This window comes from Salarias fasciatus (assembly GCF_902148845.1).
Source record: "Salarias fasciatus chromosome 7 unlocalized genomic scaffold, fSalaFa1.1 super_scaffold_4, whole genome shotgun sequence".
In the NCBI taxonomy this organism is placed as follows: domain Eukaryota; kingdom Metazoa; phylum Chordata; class Actinopteri; order Blenniiformes; family Blenniidae; genus Salarias; species Salarias fasciatus.
Window position 1 is genome coordinate 25,674,877 of NW_021941229.1, and position 24,907 is coordinate 25,699,783.

Genomic DNA, 24,907 nt, shown 5'->3' on the forward strand with positions numbered 1-24,907 from the left:
CCTCAGTTTGGACTCTTTGCTGAGTGGAAATATGAGATCAACGACTGTAAATCAGGCCCAGATTACACAATCAGCATTCAGAATCCAAATGCTGCGAGGCAACAATACTCTTTCTCGCTTTCACTTCCCGAAAACAAGCTGCTTAAACCACCAAAGGAAGAACGGATTGATCCATTATCAGATCAAAGCCCACCTGTCTGCCGAACTCTCTTAAAGACCGGCGGTGATTGAATTACGGCTCAGACGTTGTTTTCATCGCTCTGACATGATTTCAGTCCCAGCAGCGGTTCTGTCGGCGAGGCTTCTGCAGGATTGTTTGTGTTGTTCTTCACATGCCTGACAGGTTTCCTCTCTTCACCAGCTGTAATTTATTCAGACAAAACAGCCGAATCGACCCGTTTGTTAGCGTCGATATTACAGACTTCAGACAGAGGAGGCGAAGCGTTCTGAGAAATCATAATCAGGAGGCATCAAAGAGTCGGTGTGAGTGTGTCTTTATGAGGAAACACACACACACGGTTAGGAAAACTGGACATTGGCTGGAAAATGTGTCTTGGTGTTGCACATCATCGCAGCTGCAGCACGCTGTGTGTGTGCGTGTTTGTGGATGTGCCCGCGAGCATGCATCTGCAGCGCCGCTCCTCCTCCTCCTCCTCCTCCTCCTCCTCCTCTTCCTCCTCCTCCTCCTCCTCAGCTCATCCGGGCCGAGCGCCGGGCGAGCGGAGCTCTTCCCCACGTGGCCCTCAGACTCGCAGCACCTGTGTTTGTTCAGCCTCCGGCCGCTTATTTCAGCAGAAAATAACAAACCAGCGGGGAATTTACACCACTCCTGCACGGGAGTCCCTCCTGAAGACGGCTTTTGTTTGTTGACTGTTTGATAATCTTTGCCGAGGAGGCGGTGTTTACACTTGAAGGCGCCTCACCTGCTTAATGGGGAAGTTTTCCTGCAAGACATTTGATTACTGAAGGTTTATGGATTCCAGATTTACTCGCCGTGGGCGTCCGCTGAGATATTTGGGAATTTCAACCCTCGAGTGCCGTCTCAGGATATTTTCAGACTATTCCCACTCATATTTATATCTTTATATGCCTTCGTTTGGAGAAAAATCAGCTGTAAAATCACAGACATGTCTATGGGAGTAGAGCAGGTGGTACAGCTACTTTATTCCTTGAATTTCTTTTACTGTATTTTGTGTTTTAGCTGATTTTTTGAGTTTTCTTTGTGTATCGATTAACAATTATTCTCTTATATATAAACCTGGTCCAGCATCTGCCTCAAAAAAAGGACGGGAATGGAGAATCCGTGGCTGCTCTGAATCTGTTTCTCTATCAGCTTTATCTGATCAAATCACACAGGAATCAAATTATTCTAAAAATAACTGCATTCTTAGCTAGTGTTTGAACCGAGAAGTCAGGTAGTGCTGAAATAATGTGCATTTCTCAAACCATAATTTGAAAAGAAAGATAAACTGAGTTGAACTGTGCTAAAATGCAAACTGCCTTAGCTTAGCATTTCATTCACTGTACGCTCATCTTTATTAACAAACGGTTAAAATTGAGTTTTTCAGTGTGTTTCTCACATTGAGAGGCGAGCGTTGAGCGATCCATTCACAGAAGAGCGTTCTGCGTGAATCCAGAACGTTTGCGGACGTTCTGCCCGGGCGGCGGCGGCGGCGGCGGCGGCGGGCAGCTGCGCCACACGGCGGAGCGACTCTTGACACTGACAGGGAGTGACGAGGCAGCGCGAGCAGATGTCTTCCTTTCTGCTTTGGGACAAACAGCATCCTTGACCTTGTCATGGCTAATTTTAGGGCTCGGCTTATCGCCGCGCCAATGTTTGTATCTCCCATTACACACACTGTCATTACAGGAGGGACACGCTTGTAATTACGGCTGCATCATTCTGCACAGCGAGATGTTGCTGAGTGTCGTCTTTACCTCGGCGAGCGCTTCCTATATGAGGAAGAAAAAAGAAAAAGAACAACCAAAGCTTTGACTCGGCATTGCTGTAGCTCTCTGCAGTCATATCTTCAAAAGGGATTGAAAACTGACCAAAATCACACATATTTCTCGTTCGAGGTATAAATATCTCTCTAAATGTGCTTCAGGATCAGCTGAACATTGTTAATTATTACCGTCCTACAACACAGTGAACCTGATTTACACATTAGTCTGGCTTTTAGCTGATTAATGCAGTTAACTCAGTCTGATCGTGGTGAGAGGCATTTCCTCAGCTGGCCCGCCATGGCTTTTATTCCCGGACTTTATTTGAAGAGATTTGTTTTGTTGTACGGTTTCAGAGGTCTGGTTATATACTTTATATACTTTGCCTGTTCCTCTTCTTTCCTCCACACTTTATCCCACTTTGCGATGGTTTGTCTCTCATATTATGTTATACTGGAAATGCATTCCTAAATGTTTGATTGGACAAAAAAAAGCACAAAACCCATGAACTGCATCAAAGTGAAAGTGCTTTTAGATTAAATGTATGCTCATGAAAAAAAGCCAGTGCCACTTGCAGTTCAGAGCTGATGTTCAAATCATTTTTTTTCTCAAATGAAAGATAAAAGCATCAATATCAAAGGGAATCGGAGACTGTTTACTGCATTCTTTATGCTTTTGGGATAATTACTTTTAAAATAAACTATTTCTATAAATAGCACAAGTTTTCTTGACTCTTAGTTTTGGAAGAAAACATTTTCCCTTCAAGTGAAGCCTCAGTTTATTTAACTTTATTTAATTCATTATGAAAATAAAATAGTTCAGTTCATCAATACAGAAGAGTTTCTGTTTTCATGAATGAAAGGGAGCAGAGAGAAGACTAGTCGTATCTGCTCTGACTGTTTATCTCATGTTATCATATTTTTAACATTGGAAGCACACAGCAAACAAGCAAACAAAAAAGAAAATAAACCAGTACATTTATTAAAGAGCAAACAGTCTTGACCTGGAGTTTAAGGGACTTTGGTTTGAATCCTGAGTGTAGTAGGGACGTGGATTCACTAAAAAACCTGCAGAGGTCGACCCCTGTAAAGAGGAAAAGAAAAGAGAAGAAGCAGCTGTACAGACCATTATCATCGGCGTAGAAAAACCCGAAAGACTGCTCTTCATTTTACAGTAATCTCCGTTTCCTTGCATGAGGAAAGGTTGGGACGGCTGGATTTGGACTCACACCAGGTACTTTTCCACACAGGAGCATCCTCTGTCCCCCCTCTCCCCTCCCCACGGCCATCATAGCTCCTCAGGCCTCCTTTCCTCCTGCACTCGAACGCACCGCGGGCTTTAATTGCCTTTGAGCGGCTCTTTTTCTTACCTGTCCCCCGGTTACAGCGGGTCACTGTCTCCCTCCTCGCTCGCCCGCCCGCCCGCTCGCTCGCTCTCTTGTGTTGGTCTTGGATGGCGTGGCGCCTGGACCGGCGTGCCAAACATGATCCTCACAGCTGGGCGAGCACGGCGGGGGAGGGGGTGGGGGGCAGCGCCGAGAGGCTTCCCCGCCGCCTGCCAAATCTCTGTCCTGTTCAACAATGCCTCCGTGCGCTCCGACCGTTCATGCAGAAACACGAGCACACAAACACACAGTTCCCCAGTCACACATGAGCAGGGCCTTGCCTCAGATCGGCGGCTTCGCCGCTCTCCGGTTCTCCTCACGGCATGTGAGCGGCAGCCATGACAGCTAGCTAACTAGCATTAGTCTGGGACCCGCGCAGCCGGGGGGAGTTTGGAAAAACATGCAGAATCTGTGGAAGTTTTTTCGTCGATTGAAACCCGATGAATGATTGAGGAGCTGGAGAAGCTCTGATCGCTTCAGTAGTACAACAGGGGTCAGTCTCTGCTGGAAACCCCGCCTTGCTTGTTGTGCGATGGTTTTTGCTGTCGACCCCGGCCGTACCTCCTCTCTGGACCTCGGGTCTCTCGGTGTTCGGGCCTCATGTCGCCGTCCTCCACGCTTCCGGCTCGTCTCCCCGCTGTAGTCACACATCCTTTCCTGCACGGCGGCGGCGGCGAGCAGGAGCTATCGCTATCAAACGAAGTTACAACAAGACGACCGGGAGACGTTAAATGAACTTAAACATTGACACGGGGATCTGGGCCGCGTAAACAGGAAGCAGAGCGGCGTCGGTGCTCCTATTGATCGAATCAGCATCGACTGATGGGCTCCTTCACGTGAAACATTATATCGCTGCGCAGCGTAAAAATTGACTTCACACCACAATCACATCAAACACGGGCTGCTGGTTTTTACTGTGGATGTTAATCCACTCTGGATACAGAATATACACGAACGGGACAAAACCATCTCAATATTTATCAACAATTATATATATATATATATATATATATATATATATATATATATATATATATATATATCAGTTTTAATGGAATAGTTTTAAATCTGTTTTCTTATTTTTAATAGTTGTGTTTGTCAACATGTTCAATTATACCAACAATAAAATGTAGAATGTAATAAATATTTTTTTTTCTTAATGTCAATTTACACATGACCTGTTATATTGTTATTGTTATTGTTGTTGTTATTATTTGTTGTAGTGGTAATAGTTTCATACTTATATCATAATTCAACAAAACTATTAATTATGACATAATAATAATAATAATAATAATAATAATAATAATAATAATAATAATAATAATAATAATAATGTATCAATTATTTTCTGTTATGGAATATTTTATTTTTTTGAATGATTTATATGAATCAATAACATAAAACAATGATTAGAAAAAAATGTAAATAATTGTTTTTTAAGTTCTTTTTTCTTCAGTTAGTCAGACTAAGATTTTGTTTTCTATGTTCTACAGAACGCCACAAATTGTTAAAATCACCAACTTTTTTTCCGCTATTTCAGTTTTAATAGAGTCACAGTTTAAAGTTGCAATAATGATGAAAAATCCATCAGTTTATGCATAAAAGACTATTTACAGTAAAGTAACAACAATCTAAAGGATAGAAATTAAATTTAGAAAGTGTGTTTTTGCTCAAAATTTACTTAAAAATTGTAGAAACCAATAAACAGTTAAAAGAACTTCGTGTTGAATCAGATTCTGATCCACAGTCCTGGACCTGGTTCCTGTTTTAACGCCTCCTCCTCCTCCTCTCTTGCAGGCGGAGCTGACGGGGATCAAGTGGCGCTGCTACAGCTTCCGCAGCGGCGGGGAGTACGGGCCGCTGATCTCGGCGCCGGCGCAGGACGACCCGGTGCTGCGCAGCTTCATGCGCTGCGTTCAGGCCAACCTGCTCTGCGTGTGGCGCCGCAAGGTCAAGCCCGACGCCAAGGAGCTGTGGATCTTCTGGTGGGGCGAGCAGCCCAACCTGGCCGACGTCATCCACCACGAGCTGGAAGGTGAGCGTCCGGCGAGGGCGGAGGACGCCGCTCCTCCACGCCGCCGTGCCCGTACAGCTTTACGGCTGGTTTTTATGACGTTGCGCTGGATTCTGCAGTCTGGGGGATTATGGGGCGGAACGCCGCCGCCTCGTGGTTTTACACCTGCTGTGCGTTACGAGCGGATCCTTGCTGGATGGGTAAATCCTGCGGTTGCAGAGCGGCGTGAAGGCAGTGGGCGGAGCTTCCCAGAGGATTTCCCAGACCTGAAGCTGTGAGGCAGGTGCATTTGTGGGATGAGCAGCAGAGTGGAAGTGAACGGTGTACCATTGATTAACCGCTGACTGAAACTCTCGCTTCCCTTCATTTGAAGCTCCAGCCGACCTTCATGGCTCCACAGTCTGGGTTCCAGCTGATTGTTACTTTGACTGAGACGCTGTTTTCCGGTCAGCACGGGCGAAGCGGCGCTCCAGATCTGCTAATAGAGGCGGAATTAGAGTGTTTTTAAAAAGAAAAACACTGGATGGTCTGCATGAAGCTCTTACAGCACAAAATCCAGCCTATCGGCCCTTTTAGCAATGTTTAACTCAATATTAGGTATAAAATAAGTTTCTAGAGAAACATAGTAGCTTCATAATCCTCTGAAATTGTGACATCAGGCTTCAAACAAAGCAACTTAACACTCCTCGGACCAAAAATGGCGCCTGTCACGTCGTCGTCGTAACTCCCTCCCTACACGGCTCGGTCAGGTGTGCCAGTGACCTGAAGCGTCGGAGTGTTTCTGTTTCGAGCCGCATAGACTGAGTCCTCGGAGCGGCTGTTGAATCACAGCAGAAACGTGCAAACTGGCGACCGGGAAGGCCGCATTGATCCCTCCGGCGAGCGCAGGCTTTATTTTTGTATATGAAGCTCGTATCTGAAATGTGTTTGCTGTGCAGCTCCGGTGTTTATGAGCTGCTTCAGGACTCTCACACTGATGAACACACACACACACTGCAGGAGTGCATTCTTCTGGCCAGTATTTACTCTGTGTGTGTGTGTGTTAGTGTGTGTGAGTGTGTGTGTGTTTGGGAAAATTACAGCGAGATATCTCACTTGAGAGAGTGCTACTGTCAGCACTATTGTCCCTATTTATAGCAACATTTGCATTATCTGGCTGCGCACGTGTGTAGAAGTCTCACGTATCGACCCAGCCTCGGGAAGACGGCGAGCGGGCGAGCGAGGAAGCAGGAGAGAGAGAGAGAGCGAGAGAGAGAGAGAGAGAGGGATTATACCAGGTTTGGTTCGGCACAGCCGCTGTCCGGGTGGAGTGGCCGAAGCAGCAGTGAGGACTCCAGTCCTCAGTGGTCATAAAGTTTTGGCTGATCCTCAGTCATGTCGTCTGACCGACCTTTTCTCGTGTTTCCTCACTGAACGTGATGACCACCTCCTGCGTCCTGCAGCCTGAACGTCGGTTGTGATGAAATAAAAAGACGACTCGTCGGCTCCCGGGTTTCTCTCTCTTGTGTTCTCAGAGTTTCTAATTTTTGCCTTTTAGGCTTGAAACTCATCATTAGTTTCGTAATCGAGCGATCTACTGCTGATGGTCGGGATCGATCAGCTGCTCATCGGCTCCATGAAGCTCCGGGAGGCGCCTGGTTCCTCAGGGACCTCGGGTGGATTTGCAGATATTCGGCCGTGTTCGGTGTTTTTCTGGACGGTTTGTGGCTCGTCCTTTCCCCTCGCGGCTCTGCGGCTCACGTCTCGTCCTGATTCATGTTGCGGGGCTTTGTTCTCCTGCGTTCTGCTGTCTTTCCTCCTCCTCGATCTCTCGCTTTGATCGCTGCGTCTCGTTTGAGGCGAACTCTGGAAGAGCAGATGAACGAGTCGGTTCCTGAAGGCGGAGTCACTTCACCACAGAGCACCGCCCACTTCTGAACCTCCGGCCAATCAGACGAGAGCTGCTGGAGTTCACTCTTTACACATTAAACTGCTTTTTATACTTAAATTAACTGAATCTAAGGCTCCAATTAAGATTCATTTTCTGTGTCTTTATAACTTAATAACTTAGAATATGTTTCCTCATGAACCGATTGAAACAAATCTCACATAAAAGAAGCTCTGAATAAAGTCTCTTTGATGAACAGTCTAATTCTGACTGAAATATTTGCAGATAGTTTTGCTCTTGACTGTTATTTTCTCATCATTTTTATTCTTTTAGTTTCCATTATTGCTGGAGATCTGAGGAGGTGGTCAAATCCTTCCTCCCCCGACTTTAAAATCACAAAACCAAAAACAGATTAATGGAGTCACTTTCTGTTTCTGTTGTTGTACATCGTTGAGTAAACCTTTATTACCAAGATCAGTCCTTCAGTTCCAAGTTTTCTACCGAGTAGACGTCCATTTTTATTAAAGTTTATCAGGATGACCTGATAGATGTTAGGATGGAGGTGGGAGCTAAACACAGACATGCAGACTCGGGGAGAAAATGCAAACTCCTCTCAGTAAAGCCTGGAATCAAACCGGGAGTGAGATGTTCCTGCTGTGAGGCAGCAGTGCGCTCCACTGTCTGACACACACACACACACACACACACACACACACACACACACACACACACACACACACACACACACACACACACACGCACCCTGCATACCATTATGCTGATAAGACGTCTTCACTCGTCCTCGCAGCCTCCCAGGTCTCACTCCTCTCTGTACGGACCTAAAAATAGCTCTCTGGTGCGAAGAGGAGTTGATAATTGTTAATTAGTGGGACTGGATTCTCTCCGCGGTGGAATCAGTTGTAACACGGCGGAGTCTCGGTGTTTTACAGAGCTTCAAAACGCCGCACACCTGAATCAGCGCTCGCCGTGGGGACGAGCGGCGTGCGGCAGTCTTCATTTCCTCCTTCAGCCTGTTCTCCGGTTGACCCTGCTGCTGTTGCATCAATTCTGCAATCTACAATTTCTACAGTTTCCTTCAGCAGACGCTTTTGTCCAAAGCGACGCACAACACAAGCAAGAATACAGACATAAGACAGAAACCATTAGTAAATGCTTCAATTGCTTCAAGTACGATTGGTCGAGGGAGCTGCCATCAAGTTGCAGAAGAGGAGCCACTACCCCCCCTTTTTTGTGTCAACTTAGTCAGTGCTACATTAGTGCTGGTTTTAGACCACCTGACCTATTCTTCTCCAAACATGGGGTCAGATTAAGTCCTGAGGTGTTCTCTGAACAATTTGAGTGGACCTGCAGGGAGACCCGCCAGAAGAGAGTTGCAGTAGTCAATGCGTGACACCACCAGAGCCTGAACCAGAAGCTGGGGGGCCTGTTGGGTCAGGGAGGGTCTGATCTTCCTGATGTTGTAGAGGGAATAACGACAAGACTGAGAAACTGAGGCCACGTGACCCTCAAAGGTCAGCAGGTCATCAATCATGACACCCAGGTTTCTGGTTTAGTTTGTGGGCACAAGTAGGCTGGAGTGAAGCTGGACTCTGATCTGAGGACAGATGGACAAGGTGGACAGACCATGAGTTCAGTCTTAGACAGATTTAGCTGAAGGTGGCGTTCCTTCATCCAGGTGGAGATATCAGCCAGACCTGCTGATATCCGAGCTGAGACTGTGGTGTCGTCAGGTGGAAAAGAGAGGAAGAGCTGAGTGTCGTCAGCATACAGTGGTAGGAGAAGCCATGGGAGCGAATCACTGCACCAAGTGAGGTGGTGTACAGAGAGAAGAGCAAGGGGCCAAGCACCGACCCCTGAGGGACCCCTGTTGATAGGCCATGTGACCTTGACACCTCTCCTCACCATGACACTCTGAAGGATCTGCCTGTGAGGTGGACCTGGACCACAACAGGACAGAACCTGAGAGGCCGAGGTCAGAGAGTGAGGAGAGGAGGATTTGATGGTTCAGCAGACAAGTCCAGCAGCAGGAGGACCGAGGACCGACCAGCAGCAGAGACTCTGTGACTGACAGGAGAGCAGTCTCGGTGGAGGGGTCGCATCTGAAGCCTGACTGAAAAGGGTCCAGCAGGTTGTTGTTCCGCAGGTTTTCAGAGACTTGGTTAAATACTGAGCCTCCAGTATTTTCGACAGGAATGGTATTGAGTGAATTCAGTCTTTCATGCATTGAGTGAATATCGGTTCAGTGATAAGAAAAGTGGTCTCTATGTGTAGATATTTTAAGATATCTATGATTTTGCTTATTTTCATGCTGCTCGGACGAATTCATGTGATTTTGGAATAATGAGATTTGCTCATTAATCTGATGAGAAGAATTAGACGCAGTAGAAACGCATAATTCAATTCAAAGTTCTTCAGTTGTGTTTGGTTAATTTTGGTCTCCTGACCGACAGTCAGTCTGTTTTTAACACACTGCGGTCGCCTCGTTCATCAGCGACGGCTGAAAAGGCATTGCTTTTGTAGTTCAGTGTCGGAAAGGTTTTGGCTTTAACACGTGTGGAAAACGATGTCCGTTTCCATGGAAACAACAGAAACACTGAGTGGCTGTAGTTAGCATGCCAGGCTATTGTTTGCTACTGCTGTGAACATTCCAGGTTGTTTTCTAATTGTAATGTTTGGACTTTGTTCCCTTGAGCAAGGCATTGAACCCTAGGTTGCTGCCGATGGTGCGCCCTGCACGGCAGCTGTCGCCCTCGGTGTGTGTGAGGTTCTATCAGATGAACAGACTGAAGACGCTCCGGCGCTCCAGGGAGAGTCCGGGGATTACCGCCGTCCGGTCGGCCTGGTGTCCGTTGGACTTTCACGCCAGTTAGTCGGCGTTTCCCTTTGAGGAGCGACGGACCGCTGCATGTTCCCCGCGCTGTGCGTTTTGTTCGCCGTTCATCTCGCCGTCCAGCAGTTGCTGAGACTATAAATCTCAGACGTCAGAGTGGAGTTCAGGGATCCTCGGAGGATCACGATGTTCCCCTCTTAACTCTCACGTTTCTGGTTTTCTCTCAGTGATACGTTACGGCTGAAGGCAGGAGTTCGGTCTGACACATGTCTTTTTATGTTAATACACTTACGGTTCTTCATTACGCTTTAAATAAATACTTTATTAGAGATTGAATCTCATGATTTCTTTTCAAAGTCAAAATGAATGAAGAATGAATTACTATAATTCGATTTAATTCCTCCCACATGAGGGGATTCCGTATCACAGCAGAAGAATTTTCAAGAAAAACTATTGAGAGAATCAGCAGGAACAATCACAGTTTGATCTGACGGACACCTTGAAACCCTGAAGTAAGATCCTCGTTCAGCGCTGTCGCTCCGTCTCCTCGTCCAGCAGAACAGAAGATACAGTAAATATGGTTTGTATTTGGCGTCCAGGGTGAAGTCAGGGGATTACCGCCGCCGCCGCCGCCGTGGGAGGGAGGGCGGCCGTCTCCCTGTCACTTCAATATACTGAGATCAACGGACAGTTTTCTGCTTCGCCGTGTCAAATTACAGGAAACGCTCATTCATTCATTCATCTCTTGTTTTTGTTGTTTCCTGAAGGTTTTGGCAGAACTGAATAAGAGCGGCGTCCCGTCTCGAACACGCCGGATCTAAACGGGTTCTGAGCGGCGCCGGAGACAGTCCTCCATTCAGTCGTGATTTATCCACATTAGGACGGAACAGCTCCAGCTGTCGCCTCGCGCTGCCGCGATTGACGCGTTTTAAACGAGCCGGTCGGTCGGACGGAGCTGCCGACGTTCACGAGACGCCGCCGCTGAACTTCTCTCCACACAGCAGAGCTGAAAAGACCGACGGCTCAGCTTTACCAGCGTACGCCGCTTCGTGAGGAACAACCGCCGCTAAGGTGGCCAGAGACGGTTAGCTGGACGAGACGTGAGAGGGAACGTCCAAAAACTCCGGAGGAAGTGACCTCTGAGTCTTATAAAACAGTTAGAAACAAATTAAATCAAAGATAAAATGGCCAAGCACAGCGGTAATGGCTAAAGTTACACATGAAAGTAATCTAGTTTCAAAATAAATAATTATTTTACAAAAATACCAAGTACTGAAAGTATCTCAGATACACTGTGAAATAAAGGAAAAAAGTGTACAAATAAATTATGCTTGAAAACTTTTTAGAAAAATTTTAATAAAAAAGCACAATCCATTGAAAGCCTTTAAAGAAGTATATTCTTAAGTTTTCTTACTGAACTCTGCTCAAAATTCAGGAGTAGAAATATAAATACTCATAGTCTAAAGGTTGTACATTAGGAAAACTGTTCCTTATTTTATTTTCAAGCATTTTCTGTCAGATTTATTCTCTTAAAATCACAATTTCCCATCTTTCTAACTGATTTAATAGTTTAATACTTGCATGTATTTTTTGAAATACTTTATTATTTGCGTGGCAAATGTGACTTGACTGTCGATTTCTGGGACTTGATTGGAGAATAATGCATTTAGAAAAAAAAAACAAAAAAACAAGCATTTGGAATAGATTTGAAAATCTGAATATTTACATTTCTTTGATCAAAACACATTGATTGTGATGAATTTAGTGGAAGACGTGAAGAAGCGAGCGGCTGCGACCCCGCGGCCGATGGAGGGTTAATCAGGCTCAATCAGCCGCTCCGTCGGTGCTCCTTCAGATTAAAAGCATCAGATACTCTTCTCGTATTTGGCCGGCAAACACAGCGCTGTTTGCTCAGTTCCTCAGAAGAGGAAGATAAGCCTTCCTCCCACTCCTATTTGCTCTTGCTCGGCCGCCGCCGGCCAATACTACAAGCTCATTCTGTCATGGAGGCAAACACACCTCCTGCTCTGCCTCCACACACACACACACACACACACACACACACACACACACTTTTTTTGTTCTAGAAATTTAAAAATTTCTGGGTTTTTAAGGCATTCTATAATTTTCCCCCTCATTTTTTGTGTTTTCAGTTTCACTTGTACTTTTTTATGAATCCCTTTGGAACCAAGAGTGACAATGCTTTTGTAAAAGTACTGAAATGTTTATTTTCGTTTCATATTGTGAAGGCTTCATGGAGCCGCTACAGAGAGACTGGAGGGCCACATGTGGCCCCAGAGCCGCAGGTTGAACACCCCTGGTCTGGAGGGTGGAGGAGTCAGGCCTTTGCTTCAATGACGAGCAGGAAAGCGCGGCGTTGAACCGGCGGTTCTGACGATCAGCTGGGCCGTGGTGTGTGTGTGTGTGTGTGTGTGGTATGAAAGCGCCGTGTGGGCTCCCAAACAGGAAGAGTGTGTTGAATGGGCTGAGTCATCGGCGCGCCGCCTGCTCGGCCTCGGAGAAAGTGACATGTTTTGGAGATGCAGTCATAACTGTGAGCGGCCGCACATATGGGGGCCGTCGTTTATGGGCTCGTGCGTGTGCACGTGCGCGGGCGACGGCGGTGGATGGTGTCGTCGAGTCTCCAGCATGGAGGAGGGGGAAGTTCTGTGCAGAACCGTCACATCTGCCCTCATGAACGCGCGGCGATATTCGAACTCATCACGATGATCAAAACGCAGTCCGGTCATAAAATGTGGGATTTCTGCAGACAGATGCATGAATGTCAGCAAAAAGACTGAACTCTGAACGAATGAGTTTATTTTGCATCAAATTGGAAAGAAAAAAAAAAACCCCGTGACACACAGGAAGAACATGTAAACTCTTCAAAGGTCTCCAACAGTGGAATCGAACTGTGGATTTATGGCTGTGAGGCAGGAGTGCGACCCACTACCTCATCCTGTGGCTCTCTGACCGACTGAACGTTGTCAAACGTCTTCATCTGAATCAACACGTCGCCACAGGTCAGCGGTTCAAACTCGGTCCGTCGAAAGTTCGTTTTCTTAATTGCGATTAATTGAATTTTGGATTACATTTTTAAAATTCAGTTGTTTGCATTTCAAGACTACAGTGTGAAATATTTGGAGAGGGTCTTTAATGAGACTCAAGTAAATAGAATGACCTTTTGGGATTTCCTTTCACAATAAAGCGCCATGTAGACCAACTCAATACAGTGTCTGCATCAAATACAGTTTTCTATTTGACAATTCCCAAATCATTTTTCCTAATCTTTTGACAGGCCTACTTTATTTAATTGTGATTGATGTGATTAACTGTGACAGCATGGGTGGATAGTTTGGACTCATTTATCTCATACTTGGTTTTTTTTTCTTTTTTTGAAGAAAATTAGAATTAAAAGAATGAAAACTCCTGCATCTACCTGACCGGAGCTGTTTTATTGCCGTTTTCTCTGAAAGCTCTCGAGCGAGCCCCTCAGGAAGCCTGGATTCAACTCTGAAATCCACCCGTGTGACGTGAGGAAAAGGCAAATCGACCGTCTGAGTCTGAATAGGATGAGAATCTGCAGAGCGCCGTCAGTGTGGCGAGGCCTGGGTTTGAGCGAACGTGTGGCGGAGCGCGGCCTCTGGTCGTATCGACGCGTCGCAGCGTCCGCCGGCTGGACGGACCGAAACTCAAACGGCGTTGCGCTCCGGCTCTGATCTCTCTGACCTCCCGAACAGCACCGGCTGTCTTCATGTGAAGACATCAATACTGCGATTATGCGTCTGGATAAAGACAGGTCTCAGCTCAAAACCTTGTTTCTCAGTCATAGAAATTAGCTTTTCAGGCCGAACGATTCATCAAACTAAATCAAATATCTCCACGGGGCTCTATTTCCTTGAGTGATTTATCGATTTTTCTTCGCATATTAGCTTAATTTCAGGCTGTCATTGTTAATAACAGCTTTCATTCGGCGACAGCTTACTTTATAACAGCAAACCGATTGGTTCACGTTGACGTCAATCTGTGTGCAGGTGAAACAGTCTGAAAGACTCATTAGGACTGTGTTTGTACTCAAGATGCAAGTGAACCAGATCATAACATTGTAAGTATGGTTTCCCAGAACGACAAGAAATAGACTGATGGAGCTGAATAAACAACTCAGTATGGAGAGAAACAAAATAATGACTACTGTGTGTTTTAGATGGTGCAGGCGGGGAGCAGTTTGGGGAAATTAACTCTATAGTATGCACTCTTTTGATGTTTGATGCAAAAATAATCTTCTATTTTTGATACAACTGAATTTATTCAGATTTTTTTGGGGGGGAAACAATTTCTTGCTCACAACATTTCAGCAATCTGTAGACGGAGACTTTCTCTCTATAGAAAATGTTTCAACATAACGGCTCACAGAATTACTGGGCTACAGACAAAACACCCAACCAACCAAACAACCAACCAACCAACCAGCTACATAGTCAACCAGCCACCTAACCAACCAACCAACCAACCAACCAACCAACCAACCAACCAACCAGCCAACCAACCAACCAACCAACCAACCGATCAAACACTACCCAGTCAACAAACCAATCAACCAACCAACAAACCAGGCAATCAATTAGCCAGTCAACCAGCCACCTAACCAACCAACCAACCAAACAACAGACCAGCAGACCAACCAACCAACCAACCAACCGATCAAACACTAGGCCAGTCAACAAAACAATCAACCAACCAACAGAGCAACAGACCAACCCACCGACCAACCAACCAACAAACATGTTGACCAGCCAACAGAGCAACCAACCAAGATATTGACCAACCGACAGATCAAGCAACCAACCATCCACCTCGTCAACCAACCACCTAACCAACCGACCAGCCAGCCACCAAGTCAACCAGCCACTCAAGCAACCAACCAACCAACCAAACAAACAACTGACCAACCAACCAGCAGAGCAACCCATCACCTAACCAATCAACAGAGCAACCAACCAACCAGCCACCTAGTCAACCAATCAACCAACAGAGCTACCAGCCACCTAGTCAACCAGCCACCTAACCGACTAACCAACTAACTAGCCAACAGAGCAACCAACCAACCGGCCACCTTGTCAACCACCCACCTAACCAACCAACTAATCAATATATTGACCAGTTGACTGACCAACCAACCAACCATCAGACCAACCAGCCATTGAAGTACAGTCCGAGTGTCCTGCAGTCCTACACAAATCATCAGTCTTTTGTCTCCATCTCGATCTCGGTAATGTTTCCATTGTTATTTTTTCAGAAACTTTGGGATTCCTCAGGGTTCCATGTGAGGCCTCTTGACGTCAGGATGATCATGTTTTCTGGAGTAGACATCAGCTTTTTATTATATCTTCAGTTGTTTGACTCAAATACTCAGAAGCAGCCTCCACACCGACGTATCACACCGTAACAGCACCGCAGTAAACCCTCAGATCTGTACACCACAAAACAATACTGCTGGTATATCATTACACCATCACATCACAGCGCTTCGCCTGATGGTGGAGACCATCAACACGACCTTTTCGGCGCTCGCAGTCGGTGTGTCGACCTGCCCGTTCTGGCCCTGCGGTCAGACTCGTCCTGGGTGTCCCTAAATTTATGGCTTCGGCCACATTTTCTGACTGGAAAAACAAAACTCATATTTTCAGGTTGCGACCCAGACACCTTCCTCTGTGTTCCGCCGCAATAGCTAATTATTTATCCCTTTCCCTGCAGTGGCCTTGCAGTCTCCTCTCCTCCTGTGGTGGAGTGACTTTCCCACCTGAGCCGGATGAGGATGAGTCATTAGCTCCTACAACCGAGTCGCACGTCTGTCCATAGCGAGGAGGAGACGGATAGCCTCCTGATCACTGATTATTTTTAGTTCACATAGTGCAGATCGGTGCTTTTCTGTCATTGACATCAAGCTGGCGGCTGTGCCGTGCAGCCGCAGATCGCCTGGCGTGAAAACGTCGGCTCCATCGCCAAAGTGGAGACGTCAGTTTCCTCTGTCGGGATGCGAGATGCGTTGAGTTAACCGGGGGAGACGGATTGATCACGGGAGAGGGGCGTGGGCTCAGCCTCATCCGGTTTGAGTTTCCGCCGCAGAACACGAAGAGCCGATGACTTTGATAACGCCATGGGCGGCGCTCCGGCGTGCCACCGGCACAGCGTGTGGTCAAGGTGAATGCAGGGGCGGGGGGGAGGGGTGGAGGTGGAGGTGGAGCGCCGAGCAGGTGCGAGCCCGTTAATCTATTCTGTAGGATCCGGATAATTTCAGGCGAAGTCGCTGAAATATTTATCATCCCCCGTTCGATCCTTTAAAGAGGCTTCTATCCAGCGTCCTTAATGGCTCCTGCTGGGATTTCACACTCAGAAGGTCCGTATGTTTGTCACATTTCCGCCTCCTTCCCTGCTTCTTTCCTGAAACTGTCGTACGGCTGAGAGGAATGCAAAGTGGGGGGAAATCCGGCAGAAGAAGACTGTGACTGGAATCAATCCTAGCTGGGGGTGAATGTTGTTCCACAGAACAGAGTCTTAACCGCACTGTCTCAAGGAAATTATGTGCATATTTAATCCCAGAAATGATCATGAAGTCTGCAGCCTCCAGAGCGCCGGGCTGCCAGGCGGCGGCGGGATGATCATACGCCGTATATCCAGCGTATGGCGTTATTTTTGACAAACAAATCAATCACTTCCTAATCATTCTTCCGTGTGATGTCTCTTCTAAATGTCCTCCTGCGGATCGCCGCCGATTACGGCCGGTTACCGCCGGTTACCGCCGCCATCAGCGCTGCGACACAGATCTGTGACCAACAAGTGGATTAGAGCAGCAACGCTGAATAATCACAGATAATGGAATTAACACGGGGCGGCACGCCGCTGCAGTGGTGAAGCCTCACGGCAAGAATGACCCCGGTTCGAGTCCGGGTGTCGACACGTCCTTCCAGGGTTTTCTTCAGGGCTTCTCCACTGCTGGAGCGTCAGACCAGGGCCGTCCAGCTCACTTCACTGCAGCCCCGTTTCATCTGGACGGCTGAAGCAGAGCCAGAGGACCTCTGACTCTGAAGGCTTTCCTTGTCGTAGCACATGTTGAGTGAGTTTGCGTGATGAAAAAAAAAAGTCGACGTTTTCACAAAACCAAACATTAATATGAAAAATGAGCACCGCCTCAGCATGAAGCCAGCTTTATTGAAACCTTCTGTTGCAGAAAACGGTCAAACCTGTAAAAAAAATCGTTGAATTCTTCATGTTTTACCAAACGTCCCCTGACAGCATGGCGTTAAAGCTAATGCTAGTTAGCTAGCTTTCATGGCAGCGTCACTGACGTCTGTCTGTCCTCCATCGTTCATGTTTACAGAGTGAAAACCTGCCTGGCTTTCCTTGTGTCTTCCATTGAGATGTGAACGGGCGTCGCTTTTTAAACGCTGGCACGTGAAACGGCGCGGAGTGTTCTCGTGTGGAGTGAGCGCGTTCAGATGAATCCAAGTCTGCGGTGAAGCAGCTTCCTCCGTGCTGGTCTGCGATCAGACTGGAGCCGGACTGGACCGACCGACCGCCGGGTTCTGGGTTTGACCAAGGTGAGAGCAGGAAACGGGAGCCAGGTCCGCTCAGGCTGCAGCTGGGCGCCGTGCCCTTCACGGCCCGGCCGGCGGCCATGTTTGGTGTCGCCGGAGGCGCTTCGCCGCAGGTTGTGTGTGTGGCTGTGGCCATTCCTTCACTGTGTCCGTCATTGGGTTGGTGTGTGTGTGTGTGTGTGTGTGGGCTGGCAGAGGTCGCAAGGTAATTGTCCTGTGAAAAAATGTCTGCCAAATGTGTGTGTGTGTGTGTGTGTGTGTGTGTGTGTGTGTGTGTGTGTGTGTGTGTGTGTGTGTGTGTGTGTGTGTGTGTGTGTGTGTGTGTGTGTGTGTGTGTGTGGCGGCGGCACGCAGGAGGAAGGGCTAACCTCTGCCTCCATCTGTCCACGTCTGGCTGTGAACTCCTAATCCGGCCCGCGGAGACGAGCCGTCCTCGCCGCTCGCCACCTGCTCCAGGAAGCGGGTCAGATCCGGGTTGCGGCCGCTCTGGATCCACTGGCAGACGTAAAGAACCGGCTCCGCTCTGCCGGCGCCGTACGCAACGCTCTGCTTTGTTTCCTGGCGGCTCCGCGTTTGCATTTCACACACGGAGCGGCTCGGAGTTATTTGAGGGCGCTCTCCACGGCGAGAAGCAGCAGAATGAGAAAACACCAGGAGCATCTCAAGTGCTGCCCGATTCCTCCCGACTCCTCGCGCTCCTGCAGATTCAGAGCAGACGGACCTTGACAGTCAGATCTGCATCGGTCAAAACGAGCAAGTTTTTTTTTAATTCCGCTGCATTAAAACAAAGAAAAATGAACTTCAGAGAGGATGAAGTCATTCAGCACCTGTTGGAGGAGCAGATCAGGACACGGCAGGTTTTTACACACTTAGATTCTCCTCAGTTGAACCTCAAAGTGTACAGGATTGAGGAAATATGCTGACGTTTTATTAAAAAATGCTCAAAACAACAATTTGAGGCTCTGCAGGGAGAAGAAGCTCAATTCACGCGTCAGTTTTTGCAGTTCATCACTGAACACAGTATCAATACTGAGCTACCAACTCATCATGTTCGGTCTTATTCAAGCCGTCCATGTGCTTCTGCTGTGGTTCACATGTGCCACTTAAAAATAACTCGGTTATGAAAGACACATGGCAAGACAAGAGCCTCCACTCAAAAAGATGTGCAGGGTGCATTTCAGTCAAAACATCATTGCATTTTCATCTCAGAAAAGTTTTGCGCCTGTTTACACAGAATTTCCAGAATTTGTAATGAAAGCGGAGAACAACACGTTATAAACATGAAGCAGCACTAGAAGCAGCGATTCAGAAAAGCTGAGCGTCGCAGCATTTTCAAAAAGTTCCACTTTGGGAAATACTTTCAAAAAGCTGTGATTTCATGAACTCCGGACCCTGTTGTCGTGTAAACAGAGCAGCGAAACACAACAAAGGTTCTGTCTTTTCTCTTGAAAATGTTATTTTAAATGGTTTAACAGCTAAAAGGGGTAAAAAAGTGTCTAAATTTAAACAACTAAAATCGTTAAACTTATTAAGAATATTGAAAACTGGTTAAAACAACTGAAATCTCTGTATGACTGAAATGAGTGAAACAGCTTAACATTTTAAAATATCTCCAACAATCAAAATGATCATTTTTGTAATTGTAGCATCACGTCAGATGAAATTTAAGCGCTTCTGAATAGAAATGTCGTTTGCTGGGATGTTCTCTGCTCTTTGTGCTTTCTTTAAACATCCTTTTCATGGAGCGCTGCGTCTGCGGCGTCTCCGCACGCAACGCCACGAAAAAGCCGGAGAACCGTCCCGATCCTGTGCAAACACGCAGCGGCAGATCCTTCCAGGATGCTCCGTCAAAGCAAACAGGCGAGGAGTGCAAAGCTGGAGGAGTCGGCGCTCCGCACGCCGTCTAAAGGTCACGACTTCCACTCAGGAGTCGGCCAACGGCAGCCGGACGAAAGCTGTTAAAGATTCACAAGACAAAAGGGGAGCGCGGGTCAAGTAAGGTGAAATGGAGCCGGCCTGAAGTGGATAAAAGCGAGTTAATCAAAGAGTGTGTTTATTTTTAACGGGTTGACTTCAGGTGTTGGAAATGAGGCAACGCGAGGCTGCAGCGCCGCCACCAGTTACTGATTACTCTCATGAAACTCATGAGTTTCCTCCTCCACTCCTCAGTGGTTCTTGATGCCTGTGAAAGCTGTCTGTTAGCTTCAGCGTCTCTCTGTTAGCTTTAGCGTTAGCCTGCTGGATCGCTGAGAAGTGCACCCAGTTGAAAATATTAACTTTGACTCAAACTGACCAAAATAATATGTTTCCAAGAGCACGTTTCGTGAGGCCTGCTTCAAAATAAAGGAAAAGAGGCGGAATTTTTAAAGAAATATTAGCATATTTAATGATTGTCGTGATTTGAATGATCGTCATGTTTTCATTGAGCGAGCGTTTCCTGCTTCGGCTCATCTTTTGGCCAGAGAAGTTCAGGGTTTTGGTACGAGTCTCTACTGTAATGCTGGAACGGTTGTAGTGAGCATGCCAGGCCACTGGGTGGCGCCGTGTTTAAGTATCGTCTTGTAGAGAACAGAGCTCCGTCTGTCCCACGTATGCAGATGAAGACGTGGTGAACAGAGCGTTTCGCTGCTCTTCTCCAGAGAAAACCCGTTTAAAGCGTTGCGCTACACGTTTAGCGCTGCGTCCCTCACAGCGCCGCGTTCCGAAAACATCACAGTCCGGAAGCCGTAAAGAACAGAGTTTAGAGACTCCGTCACGTAAACAAACAGCTGGAGTTCTGTCTGCTTCTTTAAATCCCCGTACAGACGGACTCATTTCAGCAACGTTATTTACATTAACTCAGCAACAAAAGCTAATTTCTATTAGCATTGATGTGTTTGAGAGTAAATGGAGATATGAGCGTCGTCGGTGTTTTTCATGGGACTGCGGCGTCACTTTGATGGTCATTTATCACTCCTGAACCTATTGGGTTTAGCTTGTCGCAGCCGTGCGCTGTAGCGAGACGACGACGGTGTGATTCCTAACGCTGTTAGAACCACGTCAGTCGTCTGCAAACCTCTCACACTGAACAACTCACGACCAGAGACCCGAGTTTACTGAAGCTGAAGTTAAAGTCTTGGTCGCTGAAGCCTGTGGAGTCGACAAACTACAAACAGCTGCAGCGGCTATCGGATCGGCTTTGGCCCACGGGCCTTATGTTTGACACCGTTCAGTGTGTGTGTGTGTGTGCGTATCAACAAGTTTCCCTTGGCGTGGGTCCCCGCCCGTCCTCCTGCTCCTCCTTGTCTTTTCTTACTTTGTTGTGCTTTATTTTGCGTCTCCCTCCTCCTCCCTTGTTTTTCTTCTTCTTCTTCTTCTTCTTCTTTTTTTTCTCGGTGGGTTTGGTCTCTGATGTTCGGGTGGCGAATGTCTGCAAGCGCGCTCGGTTCCTTGGCAGATAAAAGGTGTGGGTGTGCGGCTGCCAATCAGGGCCGCCGCCTCCCTTTCTTCCTCCGGGGTTCGTCTTCCGAACGGAATAATCAGCCTCCGGGATGTTTGGGAAGTGGGTCGCCGGCTGGCACTCGTGTCAACGGGGGACGACCCGGCCGGGGTCGCGGGGACCCCGCTTCGTCTCCGGAGGGACGAGGGGACGAGGGGACGTCCAGCGGACTCTGTGTTTCCCCCCGTCTGGCTTCGGCCGGCGAAAAAGTGAGTCACATGTGGAAAGAAGCCGTTCCAAAAAATAAAAGCAGGAGGAGGAGGAGGAGGGAGGGACGAGGCAAAGATACATGTAGGGAGGGAGGGTGTGTGTGTGTGTGTGTGTGTGTGTGTGTGTGTGTGTGTGTGTGTGTGTGTGTGTGTGTGTGAGAGACGGGAATTCATGCTTCAAAAAGAAGAAAAGAAGTGGTTTGTTTGGAGCGAGCGGAGAACATCTGCGATTCCTCTTCAGGCTCTCCGTCAGCAGTCGGCGTCGGGCTGGTGTTCTGAACGTCTCCTTTCTCTTTCTCCGTTCGTTTTCAAATCAGCTGCAATCCCGCAGAAAATAAAGACATGAAATAAACGTAAAAACATGATAAAGGCGGCCGCTTCACACCTCCGTTCACGTCTTTCTGCCAGAGAGCGCCGTGTTCCCGCGCTCAGGACGGAAGAATCCAGGGAAAGAAAGAGGGAAAAAAGAGGCTTTTTATGAGGTTGAAACTTTATCCTCTGACTTTTACACGACAGACGGGGGCCGAAACGCCCGGAGAGAGGAGGGGAAACCAGGACTGTGGAAAAGAGAGGGAGAAAAATGGCCTCAGTCGTGTTTACTTGTCTGTAAATTTGTGGGGAAGAACGAAGACGCTCTGATTCCCCTCCTCCTCGCCGTCCTCTCCCCGCCCCTTATGGGCTGTGAGGGCGTGGCCCGTGACCTCCTGACCCCCGTGTGTGTGTGTGTGTGTGTGTGTGTGTCAGAGAGAGAGAGAGAGAGAGAGAGAGAGTGATGGGATGTGAGGGGTGAAGTTTCCCAGCTGCACGGAGGAGCGGAGAGGGTGGGAGTGTTCGCTTCTCCTCCGCGAGCTTTCAGTGCAGAGAGAAAAGCCACAAACCGAAAGAAAGAGAGCATTGTGTGTGTGTGTGTGTGTGTGTGTGTGTGTGTGTGTGTGTGTGTGTGTGTGTGTGTGTGTGGGAGGAGGGAGGTCATGGCGGGTTTAAGGGGGAATCAGTGTAAATGTTGGAGGGTAAGAGTGTGAATCGGAGGTGAAGGCTGGGGCAGAGCGAGGAGGAGGTAACTCCTCGATTTAACATCCAGTAACGTCCACAGTGTCCTGTTTTACTCTTTACAAGAGATGCTTTAACTCCAGAGGGTTAAAACTCTGCTTTAAACACTTTTATGTCCCACTTACGTGGAATAAAATCTGCTGAACAGCATCAAATCACACACAATCGGTCAGTTTTAGCAGAAAAAAAGCAATATTTCATGACTGAAATATGACTTTTATTACAAGTATTGGTCCATATTTTTTTTCCAAATAGTTTTATGTGCAAACTGTTGGAAAATTTTAACCACAAATTTTTTAAAATAATGTTAAAACAACTTAATGTGGAGCTTATGTAGAAAAAAAACTGTTCAGAAGCAACAAACTGAAAAAACCCATATAATATCTAAACATTATATCTGCTACAGTCCTCAACTTTAATGCTTTTTTCAAAATTCTTATCACTTTGAAGCTTTTTTAGGGGTCATATTGTCATAATGGTCAAACAGGTTTAATTTTTTTTTTTTTTTTTGGATTTTTAAAAAGAAAAAAAAAGATTTTACACTCAAAAGTGGAAATATAATAGGGCTAAACGATCCTTATGTGTCATTTATATGTAATAAAATCTGCATTAAAGCACCTAAATGACCAAATTCACTCTTACTTTATCATTTCTAACAACTTTATAATGTTTTATCTGCAAATACAGAATAATTTGGGGGATATTCTCTCATTCTGAGCATTAAGAGAAGATTCTCTTTTTTTTTGAGTCGCTGTCCGTTCAAGTTTCAATAAAAACATAAATTAAATGGAAAGACGCCACGAGTGGAGTTTAACACTTCGATGTGACGAACGAACTCATGATTGATCAGTCTTAGCTTAAAGAAAAAAAAAACAGTTCTACCTTTAAAATAAACTGAAATATAACTCAGTAGATGTTTTGGCCCAATTTCAAATGATAGATTTTAACTCCAGAGAGTAAAAATAGTGTAATAAACACCTTAATGTGCCTCTTATATAAAAGTATGACGCTGAAAGTCCATAAACTGACGCCTGTTTTACCACTTCCAGTAGAAAAACACCTCGGTCGTAGCTCTTAACGTTTTATAAGCAGGAAAAGGACTTTAAATATGAGTTGCATCACTCAGACGCACATTAAAGCGTTTTCGATCTGAAGGCTGCAGTTCGCTGATCTGAATGGGAGAAGCGTCCAGGTTACCCAAGACGGCGGCTTGTTTACCGGGAAAGTTCAACCCCAGAGTGTCAAAATAGTGTCATAAACACTCCTGTGCCACTTGTAAATGTCAGAGATGACGTGAAAAGAACTGAAGAAAAGAGCCAAAAACATTCTTCATTGATTCTGAAGATGAGCCTGAGACTCTTAATGCGACTCAGGCCGTAACATTTATCACAGTCTGCTTTAATCACTGCGCTTCTTGCAGGTATAATAGTTTTTCTGTGGTTACAGTATGAAGGAAGCAGCCGGCGGCGGCCTTAATGTGGCGTCCAGGTTTGAGCAGAAATCCCCCGAAACGCAGCGGCGGCGGCGGTTTGGGTGTTTTCTCACCGGCGGTTCAGCCGTTTGGCTCAAAGGCAGCTGAGCGGAGAAGCAGCGTTTTTATGATTAAACCGGAGGAGGAGGAGGAAGAAGAAGAACTGGAGGAGAGCCGTTGAACTTTAACAGCCTTTTTATGTGGTGATTTGGAAGCACGGTAAACAGAGCGCGGCGCTGTCCTGAGGCTCCGCCCCCGACGGCGGCACGCCTCCGTGGAACACCTCCGCTCTTCTTATTTCGTTATTCAGCCGACGATCCGCCCATTAGAGGAGCTCCGCGGAAACAGCTGGGCGGATGCCAGATGTTGTCCTCGCAGGGGCTGACTCATGCTTTTATTTTGAAAGCGACAGCCTCCGGTCAGCGGATGTGATCTATCGACGGCGCTTTTGATTTTCATGGGTTTTGTTGTGAGTCTAGAGTTCAACGTGTTTCCGTCAGCAACAAGCGACGCTTCACTTCCCACGGTGACAGTTTTGAAAAGCTGCGTCTCCGTGGAAACGGGGCAAAGCGCTGCCGGTTCTGCTGCTGCTGGTGTTAAATGTTTTTCCGTCTTCTGAGGTAAAGCTGTGCTTTATTTTAGGTTACATGCAGAGAATCGACTGATCCTCTTAAAAATTAAAATAAACAAAATACAAGAGCGGAGCGGCGCGTTTCTGTGAGTTTAAGAATAGCAGTGCGCTTCCTTCCAGATCTCCGGGTCTGGTTGGATTCGGCTTCGGGGCAGACGCTGGTTTTATCTGCTGCAGACGTCGTCAGGAACCCTCCCTGTGTTCGTATCGTGAATTAAAGGATTAAAGGAGATGAATGCGTCGCCGTCCTTTGATATCCGCCGTTTTCGAGGCCTCTCCGCCGCGTCGGGCGACAAATTGATTCCCTCCCTCTGCGTTTCCATCGCAGGCATCAGAAACGCTGATTTTCCTGAAGTGAGCAGAGAATCGACGGATCCACAAGCAGGCCTCCTGCGGCGGTTTGTTAAAGC

At 47.0% G+C, this 24,907-nt stretch overlaps 1 protein-coding gene across 3 annotated transcripts in view; it reads left to right on the plus strand.

Annotated features, from left to right (window-relative positions):
• Positions 1–24,907, plus strand: part of LOC115382564 (mediator of RNA polymerase II transcription subunit 13-like) — a 100,071-nt gene that overhangs the window by 21,272 nt on the left and 53,892 nt on the right. For all 3 annotated transcript variants that reach the window (XM_030084343.1, XM_030084345.1, XM_030084344.1), the window contains exon 2: positions 5,129–5,366. In XM_030084343.1, the coding sequence (XP_029940203.1) occupies positions 5,129–5,366 (238 nt within the window). The remainder of the gene's footprint in view (positions 1–5,128; positions 5,367–24,907) is intronic.